At 38.4% G+C, this 26,045-nt stretch overlaps 1 protein-coding gene across 2 annotated transcripts; it reads left to right on the top strand.

Annotated features, from left to right (window-relative positions):
- The first annotated feature begins 13,618 nt into the window (after positions 1-13,618).
- Positions 13,619-26,045, top strand: LOC306854114 (hepatocyte nuclear factor 1-beta-A-like). 2 transcript variants are annotated; one of them, XM_079391944.1, is made up of 9 exons: positions 13,619-14,034; positions 15,982-16,181; positions 16,744-17,035; positions 17,118-17,353; positions 20,588-20,748; positions 21,434-21,560; positions 21,634-21,813; positions 21,909-22,027; positions 24,510-26,045. In XM_079391944.1, exons 1-9 carry the CDS (start codon positions 13,670-13,672, stop codon positions 24,528-24,530), a joined length of 1,701 nt encoding a protein of 566 aa, XP_079248070.1. In that variant the 5' UTR covers positions 13,619-13,669; the 3' UTR covers positions 24,531-26,045. The 2 variants fall into 2 exon arrangements, with proteins under 2 accessions (XP_079248070.1, XP_079248071.1); XM_079391945.1 differs by having other exon boundaries at positions 17,118-17,341.

The following is a 26,045-nucleotide window of genomic DNA, read 5'->3' on the forward strand; positions in this document are numbered from 1 at the left end:
AAATTTTTGGAGATGTACCTGTATAGTGCATCGCACACCTGACTCAACCGTAAGTGCACTGGATGAAATTACAATATAAACTAGAAAATCAAACTTGAGTAAAGTGTGAGGGATCTTGATTTTTTTCTAGTATTATTGAGAAAAAATATTATTACTTAATATATGAAAATATCTAAAATAGTTTTTTTGAAGTGAGATAAATGTAATCCAATAATTGGCTTATACTGCACTATATAACAATATAAATACAATTTTACAGTTTTTAACTACATTTTGTCATGTAAACAACCATTCAGCAACCAGAAAGAGTCACAGTTATTTGATTAATTAAAATTAGTGGTTCGTAGCAGCCATTCATTTAGATAATTGTTTGAGCTACACTGTCTGCACTGTATGGTTTTGATTCACTAAAATGAACCGACTCTAAAGAATCATTTATTCAAAATCAGGCTGATATTGTACTTGTTGCAGTATATAATTTTTTTTCTTTATGATTCGTTAAAAGATTGGACTCGTAATAGTCATTCATTTGTAGATTTGACTGTGCCTGTCACATTTTGTGTGTAATTCACTAAAAGATCTGTCTCAGAGAAGTAATTCATCCAGGAATCTGACTGCACTTATTGCTTTCGTTTATGATTCACTGAATGATCTGGTTCATAAGAGTCATTCGTTTGGAAATCTGACTCCTGGTTGTGCTTTATATTTACGATTCACCGAAAGATCGGGCTCATAAGAGTCATTAATTTAGGAATAAAACTCCACGTGATGTACTTTGTATATGAATCATTAAAAGTCTGCACTTGCACTCATTTGGCAATTGGATTGCACCTATTGCGCTTTGTCTATGATTCACTAAAAGATTCGACTCAGAAGAGTCATTCATTTGGCAATCGCATTGATTGTGCTGTTTGTTTATGATTTACTGAAAAATTGGCATCATTAGAGTAATTTATGATTTCATGAATCATCTGTTATCACATCACTGAACTCATATTAACTGTGGTAGACCATCTCAGCAGGGGGTTTGGGAAGCGGGAGGTGAACAAGTCAGTGGCTCTCAATTTCATTCCCTCATTCTTAAACACAGAAATCATCCAAGCATGTCCACAACTTCATTCCTAAATGTAGTGAACGATATGATGGCATGCAGTCGGGGCACCCAGGAGGGCAGTTTTTGAGCACCCCGTGGGCTGTTGACAATGTGTCATGGTTGGCAAGAGTGAGTGAGTGAGTGAGGGGCAGGAGGTTGAGTATGCGCTGGTACTGTGTTGAAATGCAGATGGGCTGAGACTCAGAGTCAGGGGTCGAGAGGGGGGCTGAGGTGGAAAGGTCAATCCGATGCTCCTCTCCATGCTTGGAGAGGGACCGTTTTTCCATGAGGATGGCTCCAGTGGTCGGGGTTAATGTGCTGGCTGAGGCAAGGAGATGTGTAGATGAATTCATTAGCGGAGGAGCAGAGGACCGTGGAGACGGACAGGCAAAGGGACAAAAGGCAGAGTCCACTCTGAAAAAGGGGGGGGGGCCGGTTTGGGCCCACCAGCACCATAGTGACAACATAAAACACAACAAGACTGTCCAAATATTCTCACTTTGATAAGATCCGATCGATTCATTCTCACTGTAGGTGCTGTCGTGCAAACACCCCTCTGTTTTAATCACTTTTTTGGTTTTTACGTGACAGCACATTAAGCACATGAATACATGTGTGATGATGGCGAAGGTGTTTCGAGATGTCAGGACAGACGCCATGGTTGATTGAGTGTGAAGTTTTTCTCTTTACTCATGAAATAATGGATAACTTTGGGTTTAACATTAGGTGGCATTTTGCCAGGTATTTGCACAAGATTGAGATCTCAGGGGGGCATCGAAAGAACATGCCAAACAGATACACTCAACATCTTGACACCGGTAATGCAACCTGGTTGTGTTGTCTGAGATCAGATGTGTTTTTTGGACACATAAAAAGTAAATAGGTGATTCCATAGCCCCTCTGGAATACATAGACATGTCTCAAAATGTATATTTATATTTATATTACTCTGCTTTAAAAGTACTTTTCAAGTGTCTGTACTTTATCAGTGTTTTTCTTTAGAAAGCTTTACTTCACAACATTCCAAAGCATAATATTGTACTTTTTACTGCACTACGTTTCATATTAAATATCATTTAATACTTAATTACATTAGAAATCTATTAATTTTACTCAAGTAAAAGTAATTCAAAGATTCACTTGAGTACAAGAAAGTCCTACATTTTTAATGTAAAACAAACAACTTTTATTTATGAAATGTAGTGCAGTAAAAAGTATGACATTATGCTTTGGAATGTAGTGAAGTAAAGTTTTCCAAAGAAAAACACTGATAAACTACAGATACTTTTAAAATGTACTTGAGTAAATAAAAATACTTCAATACTGTCTGCCTCTGTGTTCAGCTCTCCAGATTCCTCAGGAAAGAGATTCATCTCAAATATGGTATCTTGGCAAATATGTGCAAACTCGAGTCAGATATCTCAATGTCAGCTTGTGCTTTTTAACAAATTCTCCAAGACTTTCTGACCTGCTTTCCATAGTAATTTTACATACTCTAAACACAAATGGTGCTAAATAGCACTAGAAGTTATTCATTGGCTTATAATCATAGGGGAACCACTTTAAAATGCTATATAAAACCTATCTTTAAAAGAATAATTCACTCAAATGAAAATTTGGTCATCATTTACTCACCTTCAAGTTGTTCCAAACCTGTATAAGTTTCTTTCTTATGTTGAACACAAAAGAAGATACCATGGGGACTTCCATAGTATTTCTTTCCCTATGGAAGTCAATGGGGATCATCAACTGTTTGATTACCAGCATTCTTCAAAATATATTATTTTATGTTTAACACAAGAAAGAAACTTATACAGGTTTGGAATGACATGACGGTGAGGAAATTGCCAAAATTTAGATTTTTGGGTGAACTATGCTCTACAGCACCTTTGTCAAATGGTGCTATGAACCATAATTGGAGCCCCATTCTCCTTAGATTTTAGATATGTTACTCCACTCTCACAGTTTGCTATGAATGAGAATTTACTACAATGGCAAAAGCTGTTTTGAACCACTTTTATGCTTTTCTGAGGTCAAAAAGTCCAGTGTGGGGGCCCTGGAATATTTCCTTGGGAGCAAAATGGTTGAGAACCACCTTATCTTCAGGAAATGCACTGTATTTTAATGTCTTTTTTTAATCATTTCTCCAATTAAACTAAGAGACTAAGAGAGAGTTAGAGAACCTTTAAAGAACTGGGGCTTTCGTGGGAAGTCGTGGCCGTGGGGAAGTCGTGGCCTAATGGTTAGAGAGTCGGACTCGTAATCGAAAGGTTGCGGGTTCGAGTCTCCGGCCGGCAGGAATTGTAGGTGGGGGGAGGGAATGTCCAGCGCTCTCTCCACCCTCAATACCACGACTGAGGTGCCCTTGAGCAAGGCACCGAACCCCCAACTGCTCCCCGGGCGCTGCAGCATAAATGGCTGCCCACTGCTCCGGGTGTGTGTTCACGGTGTGTGTGTGTGTGTGTGCATTTGTTCACTACTCACTGCTGTGTGTGTGCACTTGGATGGGTTAAACGCAGAGCACCAATTTCGAGTATGGGTCACCATACTTGACAATACGTCACGACTTTGACTTAACAGTGTTGCTATAAAGCACCTTAACCAACACAAAGAACTGATGAAGAACCTCACTGGTCTTAACAGGTTCTTTATACATACCTCAATCACCCCAAAGAACCTCTGAAGAACTACTTTTGTGTGTGTATAGGTTTATACTTTTACTGTGCAACAATTGTACTTTTACTGTGAGCAATTTCTTGTTTTTTGAGTCCTGCGAATCTCATTTGTGTTCATTTGTAAGTTTTTAGGATAAACATCTGAGATGTCCTAAACAAGGTATTTTCAGTCTTTTTTGATGCCACAAACTTCATGTCAAAATTGACCTTTCTATTTCTAATATTTAGAGGCAACTGTATAAGTATTATAAATAAATTTATAAGTATACAGACATTTATATTGTAAAAAAACATTTAAAAAATATTTATAACTTTTTTTTTTTTTTAACTTTTTTTTCAGAATATAAATGTAATCAAAGTATTATTTGTAAAATATTTATTTAATTAGCTTTTTCTGCTGATCTCACCATTAAGTGTACTGTAAAATGACTTTCAATAGAACAAAATATTTGTGATTAGTTTGTTCATTCATTTTAATTTATTTTACATTTTTATTAATAATTATTTGTTTAATGTTATTATTTTATTATTAAAATACATTTTTATTTAAATGTATTTCAGTTAGGTTAATTTTAAATTATTATTATTATTACATTATTTTCCTCTGAACTTTTACTGGAAGCCATGTTCAAAAATATGTACTACTATTAAACAGCACCTTAACCCTCCTCATTAGTTTTATACAATATACTGTGTTTCAGATAATACTGTGTGAGTTGTAGGACAGTTTACAGTGAAGCGCATAAAACAATATCTCCATTTAGATCTGTCTTACACTGGCCACGACAACAGTGATTAGTGTCTGAGCTAGAGGGAAATGTGCTGATTCCTCACCTTATATCTGTTATTCATTAACAGCAGGCAAAAAAATGAAATAAAGAGGAAATAGATAACTTGCTACTGCTGCCATCAGAACAGGATGACAATTTGCTGACAGAAAAAAACATCTCGACACTTCTGTGACGTTTTGGCCTACCTGCGCAGTTAATAGGTGCAATAAGAATCAACCCACGAGACCCTGTTTAGGATCAGTAGGTTTATATCATCAGAGAAAAACTATGTGTGTGTAAACCGGAAAACCAAACCAAAGTCAAATATTCAGTTTAGATTTATAGGAATACAAACAATGGTTCTATCTTTGGAAAAATCATATAGTCAAATGTGTTTGAGTTGGTGGTGTAAAAATGCTGGGTGTCCTTGAACAGATCTTGAAGGTGAAAAGACATAAAAGTTGCATGCTGCATACTAAACATTGCTGTCTTTTACATGGTCATAAAAGTAGGCTATGACATTATTGCCTATAAACGACAGAAGACTGTACATTTGATGGTCGAATGCCTTTTGTTGGAGGAGGCTGTAAAAGCATCTTTCTGAACTTTTCATAAAGGCCTGTCAGCCTTCAGACTTAGACTTCTCACATCCCGATGGTATATTTGATTGGATTTAATTTGAATAAATGGGTTAAACAGTTTTGATCAGTATCTAAACTTGATATTTTTTTTATCTTTTAATCATATGATTTTGTATAGATTGCATTAACACTTAAGAAATGAAGTAATAAATCAGATAATTTTTAATTAGCATCCCTCAAATGAGCCTAATTTAAATGCCCTGAAGCGTATTTTTGTGAAAACATTGTGTTTGCTTTGCAGGCTTTTGGTAAGAGCGTTCCACTTCTCATGGCCGTCCTGCATGCCGCTGCATTAATGAAGCAGCTCCAAACCGAGCCTTCATCGCAGAGGAACCCATGCAGGTAATTGCCTTTGAATGTTTAATTGTGTGTGCATGTTGGGTGGCTGCTGGGAGGTGGAGACATTGAGTGAATTTGGGATCAAAATCACAAGCACCTGGTTTCAGTATGTTTCCGAAAAGATCTGGAGATCCAGTCGCAGGAAAAATTAGGCCTGAATTCAGGATTTAAGGTGAATCCAATAACTTGTCCCACAGATAGACAGAATGATGCCTTAAATCAGAAATAAAAACATGCTGATCATAGAAGAGGTAAATTTCGGCCAATGTTTGACTGAACTGCATTTTAATGCATTTTTGTATAGATTTATAAATATTGTTAGCTAAAATATGCTGTAAAAATGATGATTCAAAGTTGTAACTGGAGATAATTAAAAGTACATTTTACAAAAAACAAAAACAAACACACATTTTCACATTCAATGTGTTGATTGTTGATTCTTTGTGAAATTTCCTTGCAATTCCTGAGTGAATTTCTTTATATCTTAAAATAGGTATTTTAAATAAATCTAAAATAAAATATAAATATTAGATGAATAAAACATAAACTTCAAAAATCCATGAAACATTTGAAATGTTGCCTGGGCAACTACATGGTAAATTTGTTTTTGTTTTGTTTTTAAGTTGTAAATAAAGATTATTGGAGTATGATCAATAAATAAATATATACTATTTCAGTCTTGAAAACTTCACATTTATTTGAATGTGTTACTTGTCTATTCTTGGTAATTATTTGTGAAAATTACTTGCAATTTCTGAGTGAAAATAGTTTCTACATCATTTTTATTTTTTCAGTGTAGCTGAAATAAAATGTTTAAGCTGCAGTGCAAAAATTACTTTAAATACAAATTAATTAAAGCTGTAGAATACATTTTTTAAAAAGCTCCAAAACTTATAAAAGTGACAACATTGCATAACAAAATTACTAAAATATTAACTAAAATTAAAATACAAACTGAAAACATAAAACTAAATACTAACTCAAAATAATAATAAATACTATAATAGTATATAAATAATACTAAAATAACACTGGGATACACATCTAAAAATATAATTGTCCCCAAAAAGATAGTTTTATTTGTTTAACAAAATAAATATAGAGAATATATTTAAACTAGTACAACATCAAAAATAAGCAATAACCCTATTTACATAATATGTGTATTATATGTTGTTAATTCTCTCTCTGACCTCTGGGAGGCACTAGTGAGTGAAACTTTAACAGACTGCTCCACACAACAGGCCAGTGAGTAAAAAGCTCTGAAACTCCACCAGACTACTGAAACTCTTAAAACAGCCGCAGAACATGCAAATCGCCACCAAACGCAGCACACAGGGAACACTAATGACTACCTAACACACACACACACACACACACGCAGTCTTGTGGCTTGTGGCAGGTACGGAGGCCTTGGCCTTCTTACGGCTGGAATGTTTAGGAGTGGCAGGGTGTTGGCAGACTAAACATATATCCTTTTCTTTCAGTTTGAGTTTCATTTATGACACACAAACCTGATTTATACTACCATCCTCATTCCAACCACCAAAGAACATTGCGGAAGCTGCAAGTGGATAAGGTTGCAATCTGGAAAGTGAATGTCCTCCACTTCCAACCACTCACAGCAAACAAAAGCCAAGCTAACACATTTGTCTCGTGTGACCTTTCGCTATCATTGATGTGCACCTCTAGGCTGGAGGACGAAATGGGATTTGGTTGGCGTCTTTTTTCCTTGCTTTCATGCCTCACTGTGTCTGCATGTGTGTTTTTGGGTCATTTGTTTTGTCGGAGTCATTCCGTTTGAATATGTGCGAGCTATTAACCTGAGCGCCAGCTGTCTGATGAATTGCCCAGCTCTAGTCAGGTGGACAGGACTCAACATTCACACCTCTTTCTCCACCGCCAAAACTGCTGAGCTTCAATGGTGCCGATTAGTTTCCAGCCAGTTTGAACTATCCGTTGCAAAGTGCCTGACTACACAGACGTCCAGGGTTGGTTAAAAGATAAAAAAAACAAAACAATGTAGCCTTTTCACATTTCCAGGGATTTATCAGAAGCGAAAGTCGTCAGAGTTGGGGAAACTTTTATAGTGGGAAACAGAAACTACAACAAACATCTTTTTTTTTTTGTTCCCGGTTCCCCAAAAGCAAAAGAAAAATCCACAATTCTGTTCCCAAAAAGCATAAAGAGATAGATAACGGTATAGTCAGAAGTAAGAAAGAAGTCAAATTTGCTATCACTCCCTCAGCCGTTGTGTTGGAAACACTCAACTAGATTTCTGAAACACAAACTATAGAATTATAAATGCACATTCAATTTTTTATAAATTAAAATATAAAACATTTACTAGGTTTAATGGAAACACATCATCACAGTCTGTGAGTAGGGTCTATTGAACCCACGTGTTTTGAAGTGTCTAGGTTTATTAATCATTTTTCTAATCTTGATTATCAATTTCACATCAAATGTTTTATGTATTATAAACACATTCTCTTTGCAAGTTTGAATTTTTGGTTACACTAACGGTTATATTTGTTACCTACATTAGTTGACAAACTAACGATGAAAAACATTTATAAAGCATTTATTAATCTTAATATTTATTTCAACATTTACTAATACATTAATAAAATCAAATATTGTATTTGTTAATTTTATTTAATGGCCTGAATAGTTGTATTTTTATTTGATAAACTATTCCCCAAACATAACAACAGGGCCAACAGTTGTGGCCTAATGGTTAGAGAGTTGGACTCGTAATTGAAAGGTTGCGAGTTCGAGCCCCCGGCCGGCAGGAATTGTAGGTGGGGGGGAGGGAATGTCCAGCGCTCTCTCTGTACCACGACTGAGGTGCCCTTGAGCAAGGCACCGAACCCCCAACTGCTCCCCGGGCGCCGCAGCATGGCTGCCCACTGCTCCGGGTGTGTGTGTGTGCATTTGTTCACTACTCACTGCTGTGTGTGTGCACTTGGATGGGTTAAACGCAGAGCACCAATTTTGAGTATGGGTCACCATACTTGACAATACGTCACAACTTTACTTTACTTTTTATAACAAATGTACTGCTTATGCAAGTTAATGGTAGTTTATGCATTAACTAATGCTAACTAATGAGACCTGATTTTAAAGTCTTACCGTATTTTTCTACAATTTGGTTTTAAAAGGGGTCCCACTGACTCCAAACAGATAGTTGGAAGAAGTTTCCAGACTTCAAAATCCTGAAAAGTGTATGACGACTTTGTGGTAAAACAGAGTTAAAATTGAGAAAATATCTGCCTACTAGGTCAAAATACATTATTAAATTTCAATTTGAAGGGCAAATAAGAGGATAATTTGGAATTATATATATATTTTTTAACATAATTGGAGTCTCTTGGCCCCAAACATAACAACAGCAAGCCAGTCTCTTCAGAACATGAGGGTTAAAGAGATTAAATGCTGTTTGATGAAACTGATACGCGTCAAATATATGAGGAGACATGTTTTCAGATTAAATCATAAAATTATCAAAATTGAGGAATCTTTACTATTGAATCAGGGTTTTATTGTTTCTCTTCTCTTCTGATGTGTGATTGGATTGATCACTCAGATAATTTCATTTTATATTTCATTTGACTTTATATCGATATTTTTATTTCCATTTATTAGTTTATTATTATTATTATTATTGATTTTCACTGAATGGAACCCCCCCCCCCCCCCCCCCCCAACAACACAGAGGCAGAAGACATCAGTTCATACAGGTCTGGAACCGCTTTATAATAGAAATTCATTCATTCATTTATTTACAGCGCACTATCCCTTTAAGAATTATAGGCTATTTTGAAGCCAAACCTGAATGTTCATCAAGAGTAGAGCATGTTTAATAGCACAAACTGCAGGGAATTACAAGCTTGTTTTAGTAAAACCTTGTGAACGGTACTCTAAAGCTGATGTAATGATTCAGAATTGCAGTGGGACAGGCAAAAAGGAAAGGGAGGTGTACGCATGGGGTCATGGAGCCCTGATGAGGAGCTAAAGAGGCCATCCTGACCCTGAACTGAGACCAGGTTTCCCCATAGATGCCTCCCAACCCAACTTCATTTATTTATCTTCAGAGTAATTCCCCTTATTGTCTCAGAGATACGTGAGCTTTCATCTGTTGGAAAGGATTTGATTCCTAACACCTGTTGTAATTCCTGTGTGCCACAAGAAAGAATCAGTCTCACAGTCATGAATCACTTTAGCGAATCAGTATTTGAATCAGTACAGCATATTAAGAATTTAAAGAAACACTATAGGAGGCAGAAAAGGCGACAAGTGGTTTGCCTTGCCAATAATTCAGCAAGCAAGCTCAAAGCCAGTGCGACTGGACAGGTCTTAACAAATAAAGGCATTTGATTCACTGGCTCTACACACACGTCTAGTACTTGTAAGAATAAACACAACAGAGACTTTCATGTCTTTGGCACCATTCAAGAAAAGTGTACACACTTACTCTCTAGTGTGTGTTGACTGAGCCAACAGTGTGTCAGTCAGTCGGTCAAGGCCCGAGACTGAGAGAGCCTCGCTGAACAGCAATACGGCCAATCACAGGCTGTGTTTGTGCAGAGGGAGGAGAACCTGCAATCTGAACTACGTTATATTAGGCTTCAGCTTCAACTCACTTTTTAGACTGATTTCACAACTATTTTAGAGTCTCTGGAAAGTTTCAGATTTAAGACTTCCCTAAAGTCAGATTCAGTATGAACCCTGACATTGCTTCACTACCAAATTATCTGCTATATAGATTGAATTTATAGCTTTTCACTGTTATGTTATGACAGCTATTGTTTGATTTGTGTCTGTTTTTATTTCTGCAATTTTAGGAGAAACATCAAATACAAAATTGATCCTTAAACGAAACACAACCGAGGGCAGCCAAGTTTCCTCTGCATGGGACAGATCAAAGCTTCATTTGCTTTCAGTGGAAACTCTGATCCAATCAGATCATCTGGGGTCTTAATCAGCAGCACTCATGCTTCACTGAACGTTTCACAGTAACAGCATCTCCATCAACTGTTCCCAGGTATTAAATCAGCTGATGATTCTCATATCAGAATGTTTGCCATGCCCAATAATAGCTTGCTGAAGTGTTTTACACTGAACTGACAATTTTAGATTTTTGGTCAAATATGCTTTTTACTCATTTTTGTTCTTCCAGTGCATATAAGCCATTTTTAAATTGCATATTCATCAAGTTTATGAAGATATACTGAAAGATATTCTGAAAAATTCAGTTTGGGAATCATTTTCTTCTTCTTCTTAATTTATTTATTTGTAAAACTTAATGCTTTTATTCAGCAAGGACAAATACAACATAAAACAAAATATAATAAAATGAAAAGTGGCAATAAAAACGTGCAAGGTTTTTATTTCAAATAAATGCTGTTCTTTTTAACACGTGACACTGAAGACTGGAGTAATGACGGCTGAAAATGTAGCTTTGCATCACAGGAATAAATTACAGTTGTATTATATTAAAATAGAAAATTTTATTTTAAATTGTGATACTATTTCACAATATTTACTGTATATTCGATTAAATAAAATGGCCAAATTTACCTTTTTAATTGCATAATCAACCACAAAACCAGAATGAGACAACACATTAGTTGTTTCATAAGAAAAACAAGCTCTTCAGAGTGGAACGGTTGGAGGGTGCATGCTGGGGGTAAGGTCCGGGTTACTGTGTGGAACGAGACATGATCAACGGCTGCTGAATCTCACACACACACCATACCTTCTCTGCCCTTTTCGCCCAAAAAGTTTCCAAGCGTTCCGCTCTGTGCCCCAGACTGTGATGGAGGGAGGCTGAGGGTGGAGGAGGGTCACATATCCAAATGGCTGCCAAGCACAGTTTGGGTCAACCTGCAATGCTCATAGTTAACCTAAAACCTCTTGCTTCATTCCATTCACACTGAAACCACCAACAACTGACTTAAACTGGATTCAACCTGCTTTTGAAATCGGCAGATTTTTAGAAATCACATTTTTTTTCTTTACATTTTCATTTTTACCAAACAGTTTCTTCTTAAAGTGACTTGCAGTCCTAAAAATAAATGTTCCAAAACAATGCAGCGACACCATAAGAACCATTTCTGGTTCCTAAAAGAACCTTTCGTTGAACCGTTCTTTTTCTTAGTGTGAAACACATTTGAAAAATCTAAAGTTCCACTATGTAGAACCTTTTGTGCAATGAGGTTCCATGGATGTTAAAGGTTCTTCATGGAAAGGTTCTTCAACATCAATGCCAATAAAGAGACTTTATTTTTAAGAGTAAACAATAAAACACAAATCACGGAAAGTATAAACACACAGCCTATAACTATAATACAAAAGAAAATGATCGGCCAGCTATTGCTATTCCTTTACCACATCATTTTCATTAACAAATATCAAATCTATATTCAAATATCAGCCTCTTCATAGGAACTGTTAGGAGTAGAGAAACTTTGTTGTTCCGCTCTCTTTCTCCAAACTTTCAGAATTACTGATCATCGGATGTCTCTAAGATCATGTGTTCCTGTGATCATGAATGTCAGTTATGGAGTGAGTCTCAGGCACCTGGCAGCAGTCAGGCTGTAAATGAGTATTTGCATGCACAGTTACTGCCCTTCCAGCTGCTCCACAAGCCTCCACAACGCACATATTCAAACTGTCCCTGCTGGCGCATGCATGTATGACAATTTTGTGCTTTTTATCTGAATGTTTAATAGTGCAAATGGTTAGAGACGCATTATGTTTTTTCTCAGTTCTTTCTAATGAATAATCATCTTAAACCAATTAAGAAACAATTTACCAGGAGAAAAGTGTCCAAAACACATTTAAATCCAGCTAACTGACCAGGGCTTTCAATGGGTCTACGATAAGCTTACAATTCTTTTGGCAAACGCAGCCCAGATCAAGAGACCAATTAAGACCAATTAGATTTTTTTTCTTTTCTTTTCAGCATGGCAAGCATTTTAGCGTTTTGTGGTGTTAATATGGTCTAGGTCAATCTTCTCTCTTGACATTCTTTGCTACCTGTAACACTGATTAAGCTTCTTCTTCTTTTTTGACGAATAGTTTTTGTTGTTTGAAATGATTTGTTATTAGCTAATGGTTAAAGAAGGCATGAGCCATAGACAATTACTTGTCCAATCTTTATGTGGATTAAAATATGTTTTGGGAGGTTTGATTAAGTAAATGAATGATGATTAATGAGCAAAAATAAATTGCCTGAATAACAAAATCTTAACAAACAAAAAACTGTAATCCTAATTTGTATCTATTGTTTGAAAGTGCTCTGATTATATATATAAAAGCTTGTTTCATTTCCATTCACTTCAGCAGGCAACTGATAGAACAAAATAAACTAAGTTTTATCATATTTGCAGGTGACAGAATTTGCATCTTTAAATAAAAAGAAATATAGCTAAAACAAATTAATCACATTTTCTAAGAAACACTTGATTGTTTTTAGAAGTGAAAAGTGCACAGTGCTTTGCTCAGTGACATTAAACTACATACATTACTTTGCAAGCTTTTAACTTTTGCCTTGAGTTTTGGTGATAGATACTTTGTCATTATCCCTATATGTTAAGACAAAATCCCAGATTGATTGAGAACAGATATAATTTCATGAGCTGAGACGTAATCAAGCAATTGATTAATTTATCATTTTGATTAAATGTTATTAAACATATGTAAAAAATAATTTGGTTGATTACTGAAACATCACTTGATGTTCGTCATCTGATCCCAGTGGCACCTATGGGTTTATACAGCTATATATTCTTATAGTTCTAAACTTGTTATTATTATTATTATTATTATTATTATAGTGTGCATTAACCAAAGTCGACAGAGTCCAAAGTTCTTCAGAGCTGTGCTGATAACAGGCAGTGTGTAAACAGTCAATATGGCCCAGGACAGCTCATTTGAATAAAGGCCCTGAGCAGCCTCCCACTCATTACCATATTTTATATCGCCTGCCCTCTGGAAGCATCATGGCAAGTTATATCGTTCAGTCCGACAGGGAAGTGGCCTAACTTCTCGGAGCAGGTGTCTTTCTAGGATCTCACTGGAGGCGTGAGGAGGGTAGCCTACTGCATTTCCCTCATTATACCCCCTTGCGTAATAAACTTTTAGATGTTTGCAAAAATGGTTTCTAAGTTGACATCTCTGCAACAGGAGCTTCTGAGCGCATTGTTGGACTCTGGAGTTACTAAAGATGTGCTTCTGCAAGCGTTGGAAGACCTGGACCCGAGTCCGAGCGCTTTTGGAGTTAAACTGGACAGTCTGCAGATGTCCCCCTCCGGCTCCAAACTCAGTGACACGGATACAAAGCCGGTGCTTATCACGCTGACCAATGGACACGGCAAAGAGAAGTTATCAGGGGATGAGGGCTCAGAGGACGGGGATGATTACGATACACCGCCGATACTGAAAGAGCTGCAGTCCCAAAACACAGAGGAAGCAGCGGAGCAGAGGGCAGAAATAGAGCGAATTTTGGCGTAAGTTTCTACTTCGGCTTGCTTTATACACAAATGAAAGAAATACATGTTAAAAAACAAGCAAGGAGTAGCTGAACTGACATTGCACTGTAATGCAGTAAAAGGCCGACTACTGTCAACTTTTTGCCGTTTGACTAATATCATGAGAAAATCCACATTCACTAAAAATGTGCTAATATAATTAAGAATATAATTCACGCTGTAAAATCCACTAAAATAGAAAAGTTTAGCCTACTTGCTGCCTCCGAAAATCAACCCTTTTTTTATATAGCCTACCATTTTTAATTTAGGCCAATTATACTGACTGAAGTTTTGGAAACCCTTAACATTTAGCAGGCCTATAAATAACAGAAATTATTGAGACAGGTTAAATAGATGGAATCAATGTAGTTCCTAACATTTGCCTGAAATCAAGGAAACGAAGTTCTAAGCCTCGGTTACCTGTGTTTACAAATTTAAAAGCACGCGCCAGTGTTTCCTCTTTTCACATTCATCTGGTTACTAATTATCTACCTGAGTTATTTCTTTAGCTTAGAGATATATCAACTAAAGAAGATCTATTTATTATTAACCACCTCTGCACTCTCGAAAGAAAATAAAAGCGCACACTGTCGTCTGATTTCACTAGAATAGCTATTAGGCCTACATTTAGCCTATTTTAGGCCATGCAAAAATTACTATATTACTATTAGCCTATTTGTCACTATAATTATTTTAATGTGGTTTATTTAAGAACAATACTTTGAAAAATATCACACCGGCTATGAATGAAAATCTAATTGCATAAGCCTAATAGCCTACACTTTTTATACTTAAGCATATTTCTATATTATTTACAGAAGTATCAACGTCACGAAATAAAGTTGAAAATCAAAACTAAAGCACGTGGAGTTGTTATTAATTTTAAACCTATAAATCATCAACTGAAAGACACACATTACCGAGTGATTAGCGTGAATGAGATCTAGTTATTCATTGTCGAAAGTTATAAACCAAGTTCTTGTCAGTCTGCAAATCAAACCGTTTGGACAGATTTCAGGAGCAGAAGTTTAGCCGAACCTACAAAATGGTAAGAGCTTTATTTCGTTTTATACCTAAATAGGCAATAGCCGCTTTTCGACAATGCTTTGCTCGCTTTTCTTCGTTTTAATAGGCTACCGTTTGAGTCTGATTTTTACTTAACTAATAGCAAACATTACACCGCTTTATATAATAAACTATCCGTAATATAGGCTAATTCTGTTTGTTGAATTAACAGCAATCTCATCCATAGCCTTTACGCACTCAGATCTTTCTTGCTTTCTTTCTTATAGCCTATTTTCTTTTTATTAGCCTCAAATTCACCAGATAAATAGCTGTATGTTATTTTTTTTTTATTCATTACGTATTATGAATAAAGTTATTAGTATCCAGCACCTTTGTAGGCTATTGATGAGTAAAACATTATTTTGAAGCTAATATCATAATACCATATTTACATTTTTATGAAGCTACATTTAGCCTAGAAATATCAAATTCGTTTTCTAATTTAAACCAACCATTTTCGACTGATGCAATAGGCTATTTTCTCATTCTCTAAAGCAACACTTTAGGATCGAGTTGGCTATTTTGTTTTGAAATGGCTTTATAATGTTCGTGGTGAACAATATACAGTTGCCGTTAAGTCCTTCGCTTGTCTCTGTCCTGTTGTAATTATATTAGTGGTTGAATTGCGCGCACGCAACGAAGTCTTTAACCTTTGGTATTATTTACAGCCTACTGAATACATTGATGAACGATTGTTTATTAGCGCTGGGAACAATTGACCGCACTTACAGAATTTAACATGTTAAACAGATTATAAATACGCTATCATAAATGTGAAATAAGCGAGACCAGCAATTAAAAGCTGACTAATAAGATGATATAAAAAGAGTGTGTTATGTTTTGTGTTTCCTATCTTTTCAGGGAGGACCCGTGGCGCGCGGCCCGCATGATCAAAAGCTACATGCAGCAGCACAATATCCCTCAGCGCGAGGTGGTGGATGTGACAGGCCTCAATCAGTCGCACCTGTCGCAGCACCTGAATAAAGGCACGCCCATGAAAACGCAGAAACGCGCGGCGCTCTACACCTGGTACGTCAGGAAACAGCGGGAGATCTTGCGGCGTAAGTTAATATTTGTGTTTCTTGCTTCATGTGTTCTATTTTATAGTTTGAATAATATTAAACTTACTATTTCAACTAAATGAAAATGAACCGTATCAAGCACCACTTTAGGTAGAATAAAAAAAAAATCCATTCCTTTTTTTCAAAATTATGCAATTTTAGATTTCTAGAGATGCCTACTATATATATATATATATATATTGTTTTTTGTTTTTTGCTAAAGTGTTGCTAATATACTAATATATATATATATATATATATATATATATATATATATATATATATATATATATATATATATATATATATATATATATATATATATATATATATATATATATATATATATATTTTTTTTTTTTTTTTTTCTTATTGCATCCCCTTTGTCACCCATTTTTTATGTTGTCATAAAAGCACAATGACTTATAAAGAGTACAGTCATATAAAATTATGACCAAGGGTCAAAGGTTATCACACATGGTTGTGTGGTGTAACATCACACCCTGAATGTTTATTGAAAATTCTGCAAATGACACCAAAATCCCTCACTTTTATGTTTCAGAATTCAACCAGGTCTCGCAAGCCTCATGCAACATGTCCGACAAAGCCAACCAGGATCAGGTGCTACTTTTTTTCTCCGAATTCAGTCAGTCCGGGCAGGGCATGGGGCAGGGCATGGGGCAGGGCATGGGGCAGTCAGGGGATGATGCTGGCATTGAACCTGCATGTAAAAAATTGAGACGCAACCGCTTCAAATGGGGGCCTGCATCCCAACAGATCCTTTATCAGGCTTACGAACGACAGAAGAACCCCAGCAAAGAGGAGAGGGAGGCACTGGTGGAGGAGTGCAACCGGTACGGATGGATTATGAATGTCCAAACTACTTGCTCACTTTCATCCCAGTTATGCTAATATGTTTCTCTTGACTATATTTAGAGCTGAATGCCTCCAGAGAGGAGTATCGCCTTCTAAAGCTCACGGGCTTGGCTCCAACCTGGTCACGGAGGTGCGAGTCTACAACTGGTTTGCCAACAGGAGAAAAGAAGAGGCCTTTAGACAAAAACTGGCTATGGATGCCTATAGTGGGCCAACGCACAATCTGAACTCCCTTCTTATACACAGTTCCCCGCATCACCCACAAACCAGCAACTCCCCACCAAGTAAGATGCAAGGTACTGACACATTCATTGTAATCTTGCATATATTATTTGATATTCCTGTTAGCCTGCGAATGTGGCTAAAGGTTTGAAAATACAATACAATTTTGACGGTATAGTCCGGCTATTATAATTAGGACAATCTTCATCATCATCATTCCAGTGGTTGAAGAAGAGATGGCGTAGTTGATGAGATCAGAGGGAAAGCGGCAGTGATCAATGAGAGTGACAGCGTGAGCTGAGCAAATGGCATTGTTATTCCCAGCTTTGAAACACACACCAAGAACAATCTGCATTGTACCTGCAATCTCAGCTCTACTGAAGTCAGCAGGCAAGAGTCAGACACAAAGAGCATCCACCCTTGGATAGGACTCAGGGTCATCCTTGGGTCATGCGGCTCAGCTCACTCTCGAGGCCTAGTTTTACCTGTAGAGTCACTGCGGTTTACTGCAGGCCCCACTCCTCTGTTATCTAATGAATTGTATTCCCAGAAAGATTTATTGACTTAGTTTGATATGGCAAGACTTGGGCAGTAAAAGCAACACACTCTTTGACTCAACCAGTTTATAATCTATTGTTGCTCCTTCATGTTTGAGTCCGAGTGCTCTTGCCGTGGGTGTGTTGCTTGTTTCTGGGCCTGTAGCACGGCAATGAGTGGCTTGTCTGTTTGCGTGTGGTGTTTCCCTCTGCACACCTGACCAGTCAGTGACCTCAGGTTCGTGTGTTCATTTGGATAGGAAGGGGGAGGAATGAAATGGGGTCGGTCTTCTCTTCCGTGCTCCTAGTCGAGGGACTTACAAGGTGTCCCTGCCAGCATCATCAGCTGTTTTTTGGTGTCAGAAGCTGGCCTGACAAGAATGGCACAGCAGGACCCCTCATCACGTTGCCAGGGCACGGCCTGTATTATGCATGCTTAATTGACAATTAAAATCCTTTGCTACTACATCTCCCAGGCCTTTGATAAGGGACTCCCCTCTTCCCTGATCTCTTTAACCTCTCCCAGCAGGGAATCTTATTGTTTGTGGCATATTAGAAGATTGTAGTAACTGTAACCGAGGTTCATTTATCTCTGCTGGGCCAGGAGGAGGGACACCTCGAAGCCCCTCTCACCTTTATAGAGGCAGTGGCTGGGCTCTGAGCAGAACAGCAGGAGCTGTCCGCTGGACTATTGGGTCTTTTTGGGCCAGACAGGACTGATGAGCTCCTTCTGCTCAAGGTATGGAGGGTACCGGGTGATTCCCGGTCTCAGCCCCCCTCTTGGAAACTATGCAACCCAAGTTATGTTAAAAAGGTCGTTACTAGGTCACATCAGAGAGAGACTACTTTTTTATTGATACTGGTTTGGCCTGTTGATAACAGACAGGCCATTTTGCCGCTGCTGGAAGGTCAACCGATATGTGCTTTTGGGGGCTGGCTGTGATCTTCCCTGTGTTTTGTGTTGTGAAAATATGTTGGAGCAGTTGTCATCAGCAATAAAACTGTAGCTATTAATCTTTGAAACTAAAGAATCTTTCATTTGAGACTGTCACCCCATGAGCAAGGAAACCAGAAAATTTAGCCTTTAAGTTATATGGCCCCTCCCCTGAATGTAATGGCAAAGGACAAGCAGAAGACAGAAGAGTTCAACTGTCCTTGCTTGGTCTATTGGGGGACACGGAAAGGCTGAGAGGCCACGTACGTCCTGCTAAGACCCAGGAGGCCTCTCATATGCGGCAATGCTATAATGAGCACTGCCTGGGGATGAAGAGCAAGGCTTTGATATTACATGCGTCCCAGGGAGAATTGAACCTTTTAAAACCTGCTGAAGTCTACTGCTACCACCCCCCTTTAGGATTTCCCACCGCCCTCTGCCCTTTAACCAAGGTTAACCAAGGTAGCAATTTTTGCTTTACATTTCAATCTAGCTATACCAAAAGGCAATTACAAAGCGCATTGTTAAACAAAAGAAAATAGATTCATTCTGCCATTAAGTGGAACTTGCGACCATAGTTTGCAAACAATGCTTTTAGGAATCACAACCCAGGGTGACTGATCGGTCAATATTTAGCTGTTTTGAGAATATCGCACCAGCTGATAACCTTGTACATTGTCTATATATTGCAATCAGCATTGGTTGCTTTTCTGAATAGCATAATTAAGGCTTAGTTTATGATACCATTCCATGTAACTTTTATGTCACATTCTCAGAGGTTGTATTTTGGTTCCTGGTTCCCTGAGAAACAGCCCTCCTGCTGGTCAGCATGGCCCAGACAGCGCAGACCTAAATGACTGAGCGTGAGAGGAGATCCCTGCAGTCCGAGTGAATGCCTGACGGAGTCAGACAATAGCCTTCTCTCTCCTTGACACATTTAGTGGGCGCGCGGTAGTAAAGTAAAGACTGTTTATAGTTTCTGGCCCATTGTGTGCTGAGCAGGTTGTAGGCCCAATGGAGTGCTTTATTGTCCTGTGCTGGTGTTTACAAGACACTGTTGAGAGCTGGCAATGCCATAAGTGTGCAAAGGAGGACAAAGTTGTGTCTGCAGAGTTCTCCTGCACAATGAAAGACAACAGATGGATCAATTGATTTGTTATAAGACATTTGCTAGTCATTTGGCTTTTTGATTGGTGCATCATTCAGGGAAAGAGGCCCTAATAAAGAGGTCACAAATAAAGGTGAATTTCATTTGGCCATGCCGTCATCTTGCTTGGCTGGTCACTCTGCTATTTGAATCTAGGAGTGAAGATCTTTAGGACTGAAAAATCTGTCTAACATTAGCATTAATTGAGTAATGTTTACCTTGTTCATATCTGTGGCGCTTTGGATTGGTAAACATCCATTCGATAGGAGACAGGCTGGATTCCTTTGGCCCAGAAGATAAAACAGAGAATTAAGGCATAATTTCCTCAAAGCTTTATTTCACGTAGATCAGGTATGTCCAGTTGTGCTCCTGGAGGGCCAACACACCTCCCTGGAGGTTTCTGGTAATCCAGAAGACCTTAATGTGTGGGTTCTTCTGTGCTGGAATGTTACCCTCCAGGAGAAGGTTTGGACCATGACGTATATTAGTATAAGGTCAGCACGGCATAGTTTTTAGAGTTGCAGACAACCCACATGTACAAATTCGAATGACCTTGACCATTCCGGGACCAGGTGCAGAGGCCCCAGTTTGTTTGCTCTGCCTTAACTTGTCTGCGACCAACAGATACGGACCGGAGACAGGTCAGGAGACTAAATCTGACCATTTTCTCTCATGCTTTCTCCCTCAACAGGTATCCGGTACAGCCAGCAAGGTCCTGGTGAAGTCAGTTCCTCCACAACGATCAACCACCATAGCAGCAATGCCATGTCAACCAGCCATTCAGTGTTACAGCAGGTCTCTCCGGGGGCTCTGGACCCTAGCCACAGCCTCCTGTCACCTGACGTCAAGATGGTGAGCATTTCTGAGTCCTGATAAGATAACACTACATCTGCTCTTGACACAGATATTACCTTCACCCAAAGTGGGCTTACAAACGCTGCATTGTGCTAAACCTAGAAGCAGACGGTAGGCCTTGGCCCACATTGCTCCGCAGGGCCGATCTTAGCAAATGTTAGCTGGTGGTAGTGAGAAAGGGGCACGGCCATGGCTGTGCCAACAAACCTGACAAAGAAACATTCTGTTTGTATTGATTAAATGGCCTGCAGAGGAGGGGAAGGGTGGAGTTGTGCTTGTTCTCTGTCGGTTGAGTGACACCGGCGCTCAATTGAGTTGCTTATCTGAATACTAATGTTTGAGTTGGGCGAGATGTTCATGTAGCTTTTTGTTTCAGGACAATTTTCTATGCATTAATTTTTCTGGCAAGGCTGTGGCGTTACATTACAGGTCAAATTCATCATGGTTTAGGGTGCATTTATGTCAACGGGAGGCGGAAGTCAGCATAGGAGGAAGCGAGTATGACAGCAGCTTATCTGAGCAGTCAGACGGTTGTCTGAGCATGGCCTCCCCTCAACTCGGCTTATTCAAATAAAGCTCTGTGTCTCTGTCAGGGATCCGATACCTTCTTAAGATAAGAGTACAGTTGAAATAGCTGTGACAGAAGCATTCGAGTCATTCTATTGGTGCATTTTCTTCACAGATCTCGGTATCAGGCGGAGGTCTTCCTCCAGTCAGCACCCTGACCAACATCCATGCATCCCACCACATGCACCAACAGACACCCAACCTCATAATGCCTCTTTCTGGAGTCATGGCCATCGCACAAAGTGAGTGTCCAACCACCTTGCTTTCCATTTCAGATTTGTCATGCATTCTTCACTTGACACGTCATTGTTCCAGGTTTGAACACGTCGCAGGCACAGACAGTACCTGTCATCAACAGCGTTGCAGGCAGTTTGGCAGCATTGCAGCCGGTGCAGTTCTCGCAGCAGCTGAATGTCTCGCACCAGCAGCTCATGCAGCAGTCATCTGGCCACATGAGCCAGCAGCCCTTCATGGCCTCCGTCTCACACTCACACAGTCAGTCCACGTCCTCTGTCCACTATCTATTCATCTTGTCAAGATCAATTCATTTTCAAGACTTTCAAATGACCGTCTATTTGTTATCTTCACAGTGTACCCACACAAGCAGGAGCCGCCCCAGTATTCTCACTCGTCTCGGTTTCCCCCTGCCATGGTGGTGACAGATGCCAACAGCCTCAGTACCCTGAGCGCAATGTCCTCCAGCAAACAGGTCAGTCATCCACAACATTCACCAACATGCATTAACGTCTCTTGGATCCGCTCTAACAGAGCTGATTGGTTTATTCAGTGGGTTCTCAGGTCTATCTGCATGTCCTACATATGGAAAGTGAGGCTTCTGCATGCTTCTTATTGGGAAATAAAGCCACGTGGGATGAAATTGTAAACTCTGAGCTTCATTAATGCTCCAAAGATAGCAATCACATAATCCACAAACCTTTTAAGCCGTCTACTATGTATCTATTTCAGTTTATGCTGGAAACACTAGGGCAAAATAAAACCGGTGAATACAATAACACACATGAAAAACAATAACATTATATTTCATTAGATTTGTTTCAAACCAGGTCCTAGAAAACATTTTCACAGTTCTCAAGTTAGCACACCCTAATAAAAAAGTAATATATGTGACCCTGGACCACAAAACCAGTCTTAAGTGTCAATTTTCAAAATTGAATAAATAAGCTTTCTATTGATGTATGGTTTGTTGTGATAGGACAATATTTGGCCGAGACACAACTATGTTACGATATACAATATCTGGAATCTGAGGGTGCAAAACATTGAGAAAATCGCCTTTAAAGTTGTCCAAATAGCGATTAGTAATGCATATTACTAATCAAAAGTTTTGAAATCTTTACGGTAAGAAATTTATCAAATATCTTCATGGAACATGATCTTTACTTAATATACTAATGATTTTTGGCATAAAAGAAAAATCGATAATTTTGACCCATACAATGTATTTTTGGCTATTGCTACAAATATACCCCAGCGACTCAAGACTGGTTTTATGGTCCAGGGTCACATTTTAACTGCTTTTATTTCATTTTCCAATTTAGCAGACTTTAAGTATACCAGTTTAGTATACCAAAAGTACAATTGCAGAGACTTTTTATTAAGCACACAGATATGTAAATATATTTGTAGTGCATTTAACATGATATAAATGTATTTTAAAAACATTTTAGTTTATTTTCCACTAGGGCAGACCCTATTGTGGATTGCACAATTTATATTTACGAAATAAGGCAAAATTATATTCAGGTTATCGACATGCATCACACATGCTCTCGGTAAATTTAATATTAATGTAAGTTTGATGTAACTCAAAATATTGCTTTTAGGCAATGATCACCAGACTAAACAACATTTATATCAGCATTTCTGTGATCAGTGTAATATTTCCAGAGTGGGCTGAATATGACAGTTTTCAGTCAACATGGTTTCAGTCTTCGCACAAACCCAATCAGCTTCACTGTCTTTTGTTTGGCTGGGCTTGTTGCACATCTCAATCAGTGAAGCGAGTCAACATGTGGATACTCCTCAGAATTCCTATTTCCTTTGAACAGCTTGACCAATCAGTCACCCGTGATCCCAGCCTGAGCATGGCATGATTGATGAAACCGCCTTTCCCTTTCTTTGTTATTTCTCTTTCTTTCTTTCTTTCTTTCTTTCTTTCTTTCTTTCTTTCTTTCTTTCTTTCTTTCTTTCTTTCTTTCTTTCTTTCTTTCTTTCTTTCTTTCTTTAAATATTACATTTATTATGCATTTATTTGTATGTTTATTTGTATTTTAATTATTTTTTTATTTTATATTTAGATACGTGTTAATGTATTTATTATAATTTATTTTTACTTTTTTTCACTTTTTCTTTATATTTTCACGCTTACCATACTTTCAATGCAAAGTCATTTCTGAGTCCAGTTTAGCAGTGCGGTCAGGAAATGATCCTCACTGTTAATCAAAGCCATCATGCTCCTTCGGCTCCCCTTCCCTTTTCCCCTGCTCTCTGACCACTCTAGCCTGAAATACAGTTTGCAGTCACCGCTTTCACATGCCTGATTTCCCATGCTGCCACATAACTGGCAGCACCAATCCTGACGGCTTGAACTTCCTACCAGCATGTGCTTCACTTATAAACATCTTGTCTTTAATTCTGGATAAATTGCAAAAATCCTAAACATTTCACCTGTGCGAGGTATATGGAAACACTTTTTGGAAACACAGCATTTAGATATCTCGGGTATGTGGTTCCTCAACCCCCCAGTACTGAGACAGCAATTTCAAACTCTTATCAGTCTGCTGTATTTGGACTGGGCGGTGCAGTTGGCACTCAGGGGGACATTACAAACCATGCTTAGTCTTTATAACCCTCCTGTTTGCCGAGCTTTCCACCACAAAAACTCACCTCCATTTGGAGACCTGCATCTAATGAGTGTAGTCTGAGCAGCTGGCCGGCATCTTTATCAGGTGATGCTGTTTGTCGGCCAGTGGGTCACGACAGGGTCACCTGCCTCTCCCTCTCCAAAGAAAGAGCAAAAACACCCAAACAATACGAGAAAATCTTGGGTACAATGGGAAAGAATGCTCAGGGATGAGGTGTATATTTGGTCAGGTGTGGCTGATAAGGAAATTCCGCACTCTTACAGAATGCTTATGTGACCGTTTCCTCTTTCTATCTTTATTTTGCAGTGTCCGCTTCAGGCCTGGTGAGCACCTGACTTACTTGACGCCAAGAACATTGTCCCCACCTCCATTCCCCCTCATCATGCCCGTATCTGTGGAAACCCATAATAAGTGCGGCTGAGCGGTTGAGAGTTAGTCAATAAACCAGGGGATGCAGGACTGACGAGAACAAACACTGTTAGGTTGTTCGATCAACAAGGGTACACACTTTAGTGACAGTATTTTACTTCTCAGTGATGGACAAAACGTATCGAGGAACATGGGTGATCCTGAAGAACAAACCAATAGGAGACACAAGATGAAGCTACGGATACAAGGAGAAGAAAGACCTGGAATAAGAGCAGTGTGCTCAGCGAAGACATTATAATCGAACTGTGTGGATATAATGACAATCAGCCAATGTTAGAAGCATCTGTAGGAGTTTCTGTAACGTGTAACTGATGCAAAGATGTCTTCCGTGAGATCTGACAACGCTTCTGTACAGTTGAATGTAAATACAAGCAATTATTATATAGTTAGTATGAAGGATGTACATATTCAGTTGTCCATGTGGTGTGCTGTTTTATCTCTCTAAACTGTGATACACGATGTGACAATCTATGGAACAGGTATGACGTATTGGAATATGCAATTTCACACTTTTTTTGACTACTTTGTTGACGTCCAATCTTAAAAAGTGAGATAAATGTTAAAGCACAGTATGCCAGAAGTAGTCGATTCAGAGAGACGGATAACTCCATCCGCATAGCTGCTCACCATCTTTGCGAAATCGACAGGAACGGCCATGAATCATGACATGCCTTTCTAATCTAAATATTGACTTACAATCAAACTGTCATTGTCATCGTGAAGAGATACGGGAAAAGAGTGTCCTGTCGAATTCAACGGTAGAATGGTTATCAGCACAGCAAAATCCCCAGAGTTAAATCAACTCTGCTCAGAGTACATATTGTCCCAATCTACAGAGTGTTAACGTAACACTGAAGCAGAGTTACCACTGTTGAGGATTATGAGATAAGTTTTCATGTCTAAAAGCCAGAGCAGTAGTTGTTCATCTTCAACATTGTTAACAACGGGTTTTCTTTTCTAATGCTCACTCATCACTTAATTAATCACTTAATTATCCCATTAACTTTAACTCTGCTTCAGTGTTACTTTAACACTCTGTAGATTGGGACAATATGTACTCTGAGCAGAGTTGATTTAATTCTGGGGATTTTGCTGTATAGGAATTTCCTAAAAGTTGGGAAATTGAGCCCATTCGTCATTTTAAACGGTATTACCTGCTCACGCCACTCTGAACCACCAGGAAGCGTTGTGAAATAGCATTTATTGTGGCTCTTGACTTAGTTTTTTTTTTTTTTTTTTTTTTTTTTACACATTTGCTGGCATGTATGTCCACAATTTCAAAACTGACATTGTAATTTTGGTAAACTGAAGAAACTAGTGCACATGTCCCTGTCTAAGAGTTTGAATACATGTCAAAAGGTCACTTCAATGATTGTTTTTAATGTTGTTGACTATGCTCCCACTGCCAGTTGA

This window comes from Barbus barbus (assembly GCF_936440315.1).
Source record: "Barbus barbus genome assembly, chromosome: 34".
NCBI classification, from domain to species: Eukaryota; Metazoa; Chordata; class Actinopteri; order Cypriniformes; family Cyprinidae; genus Barbus; species Barbus barbus.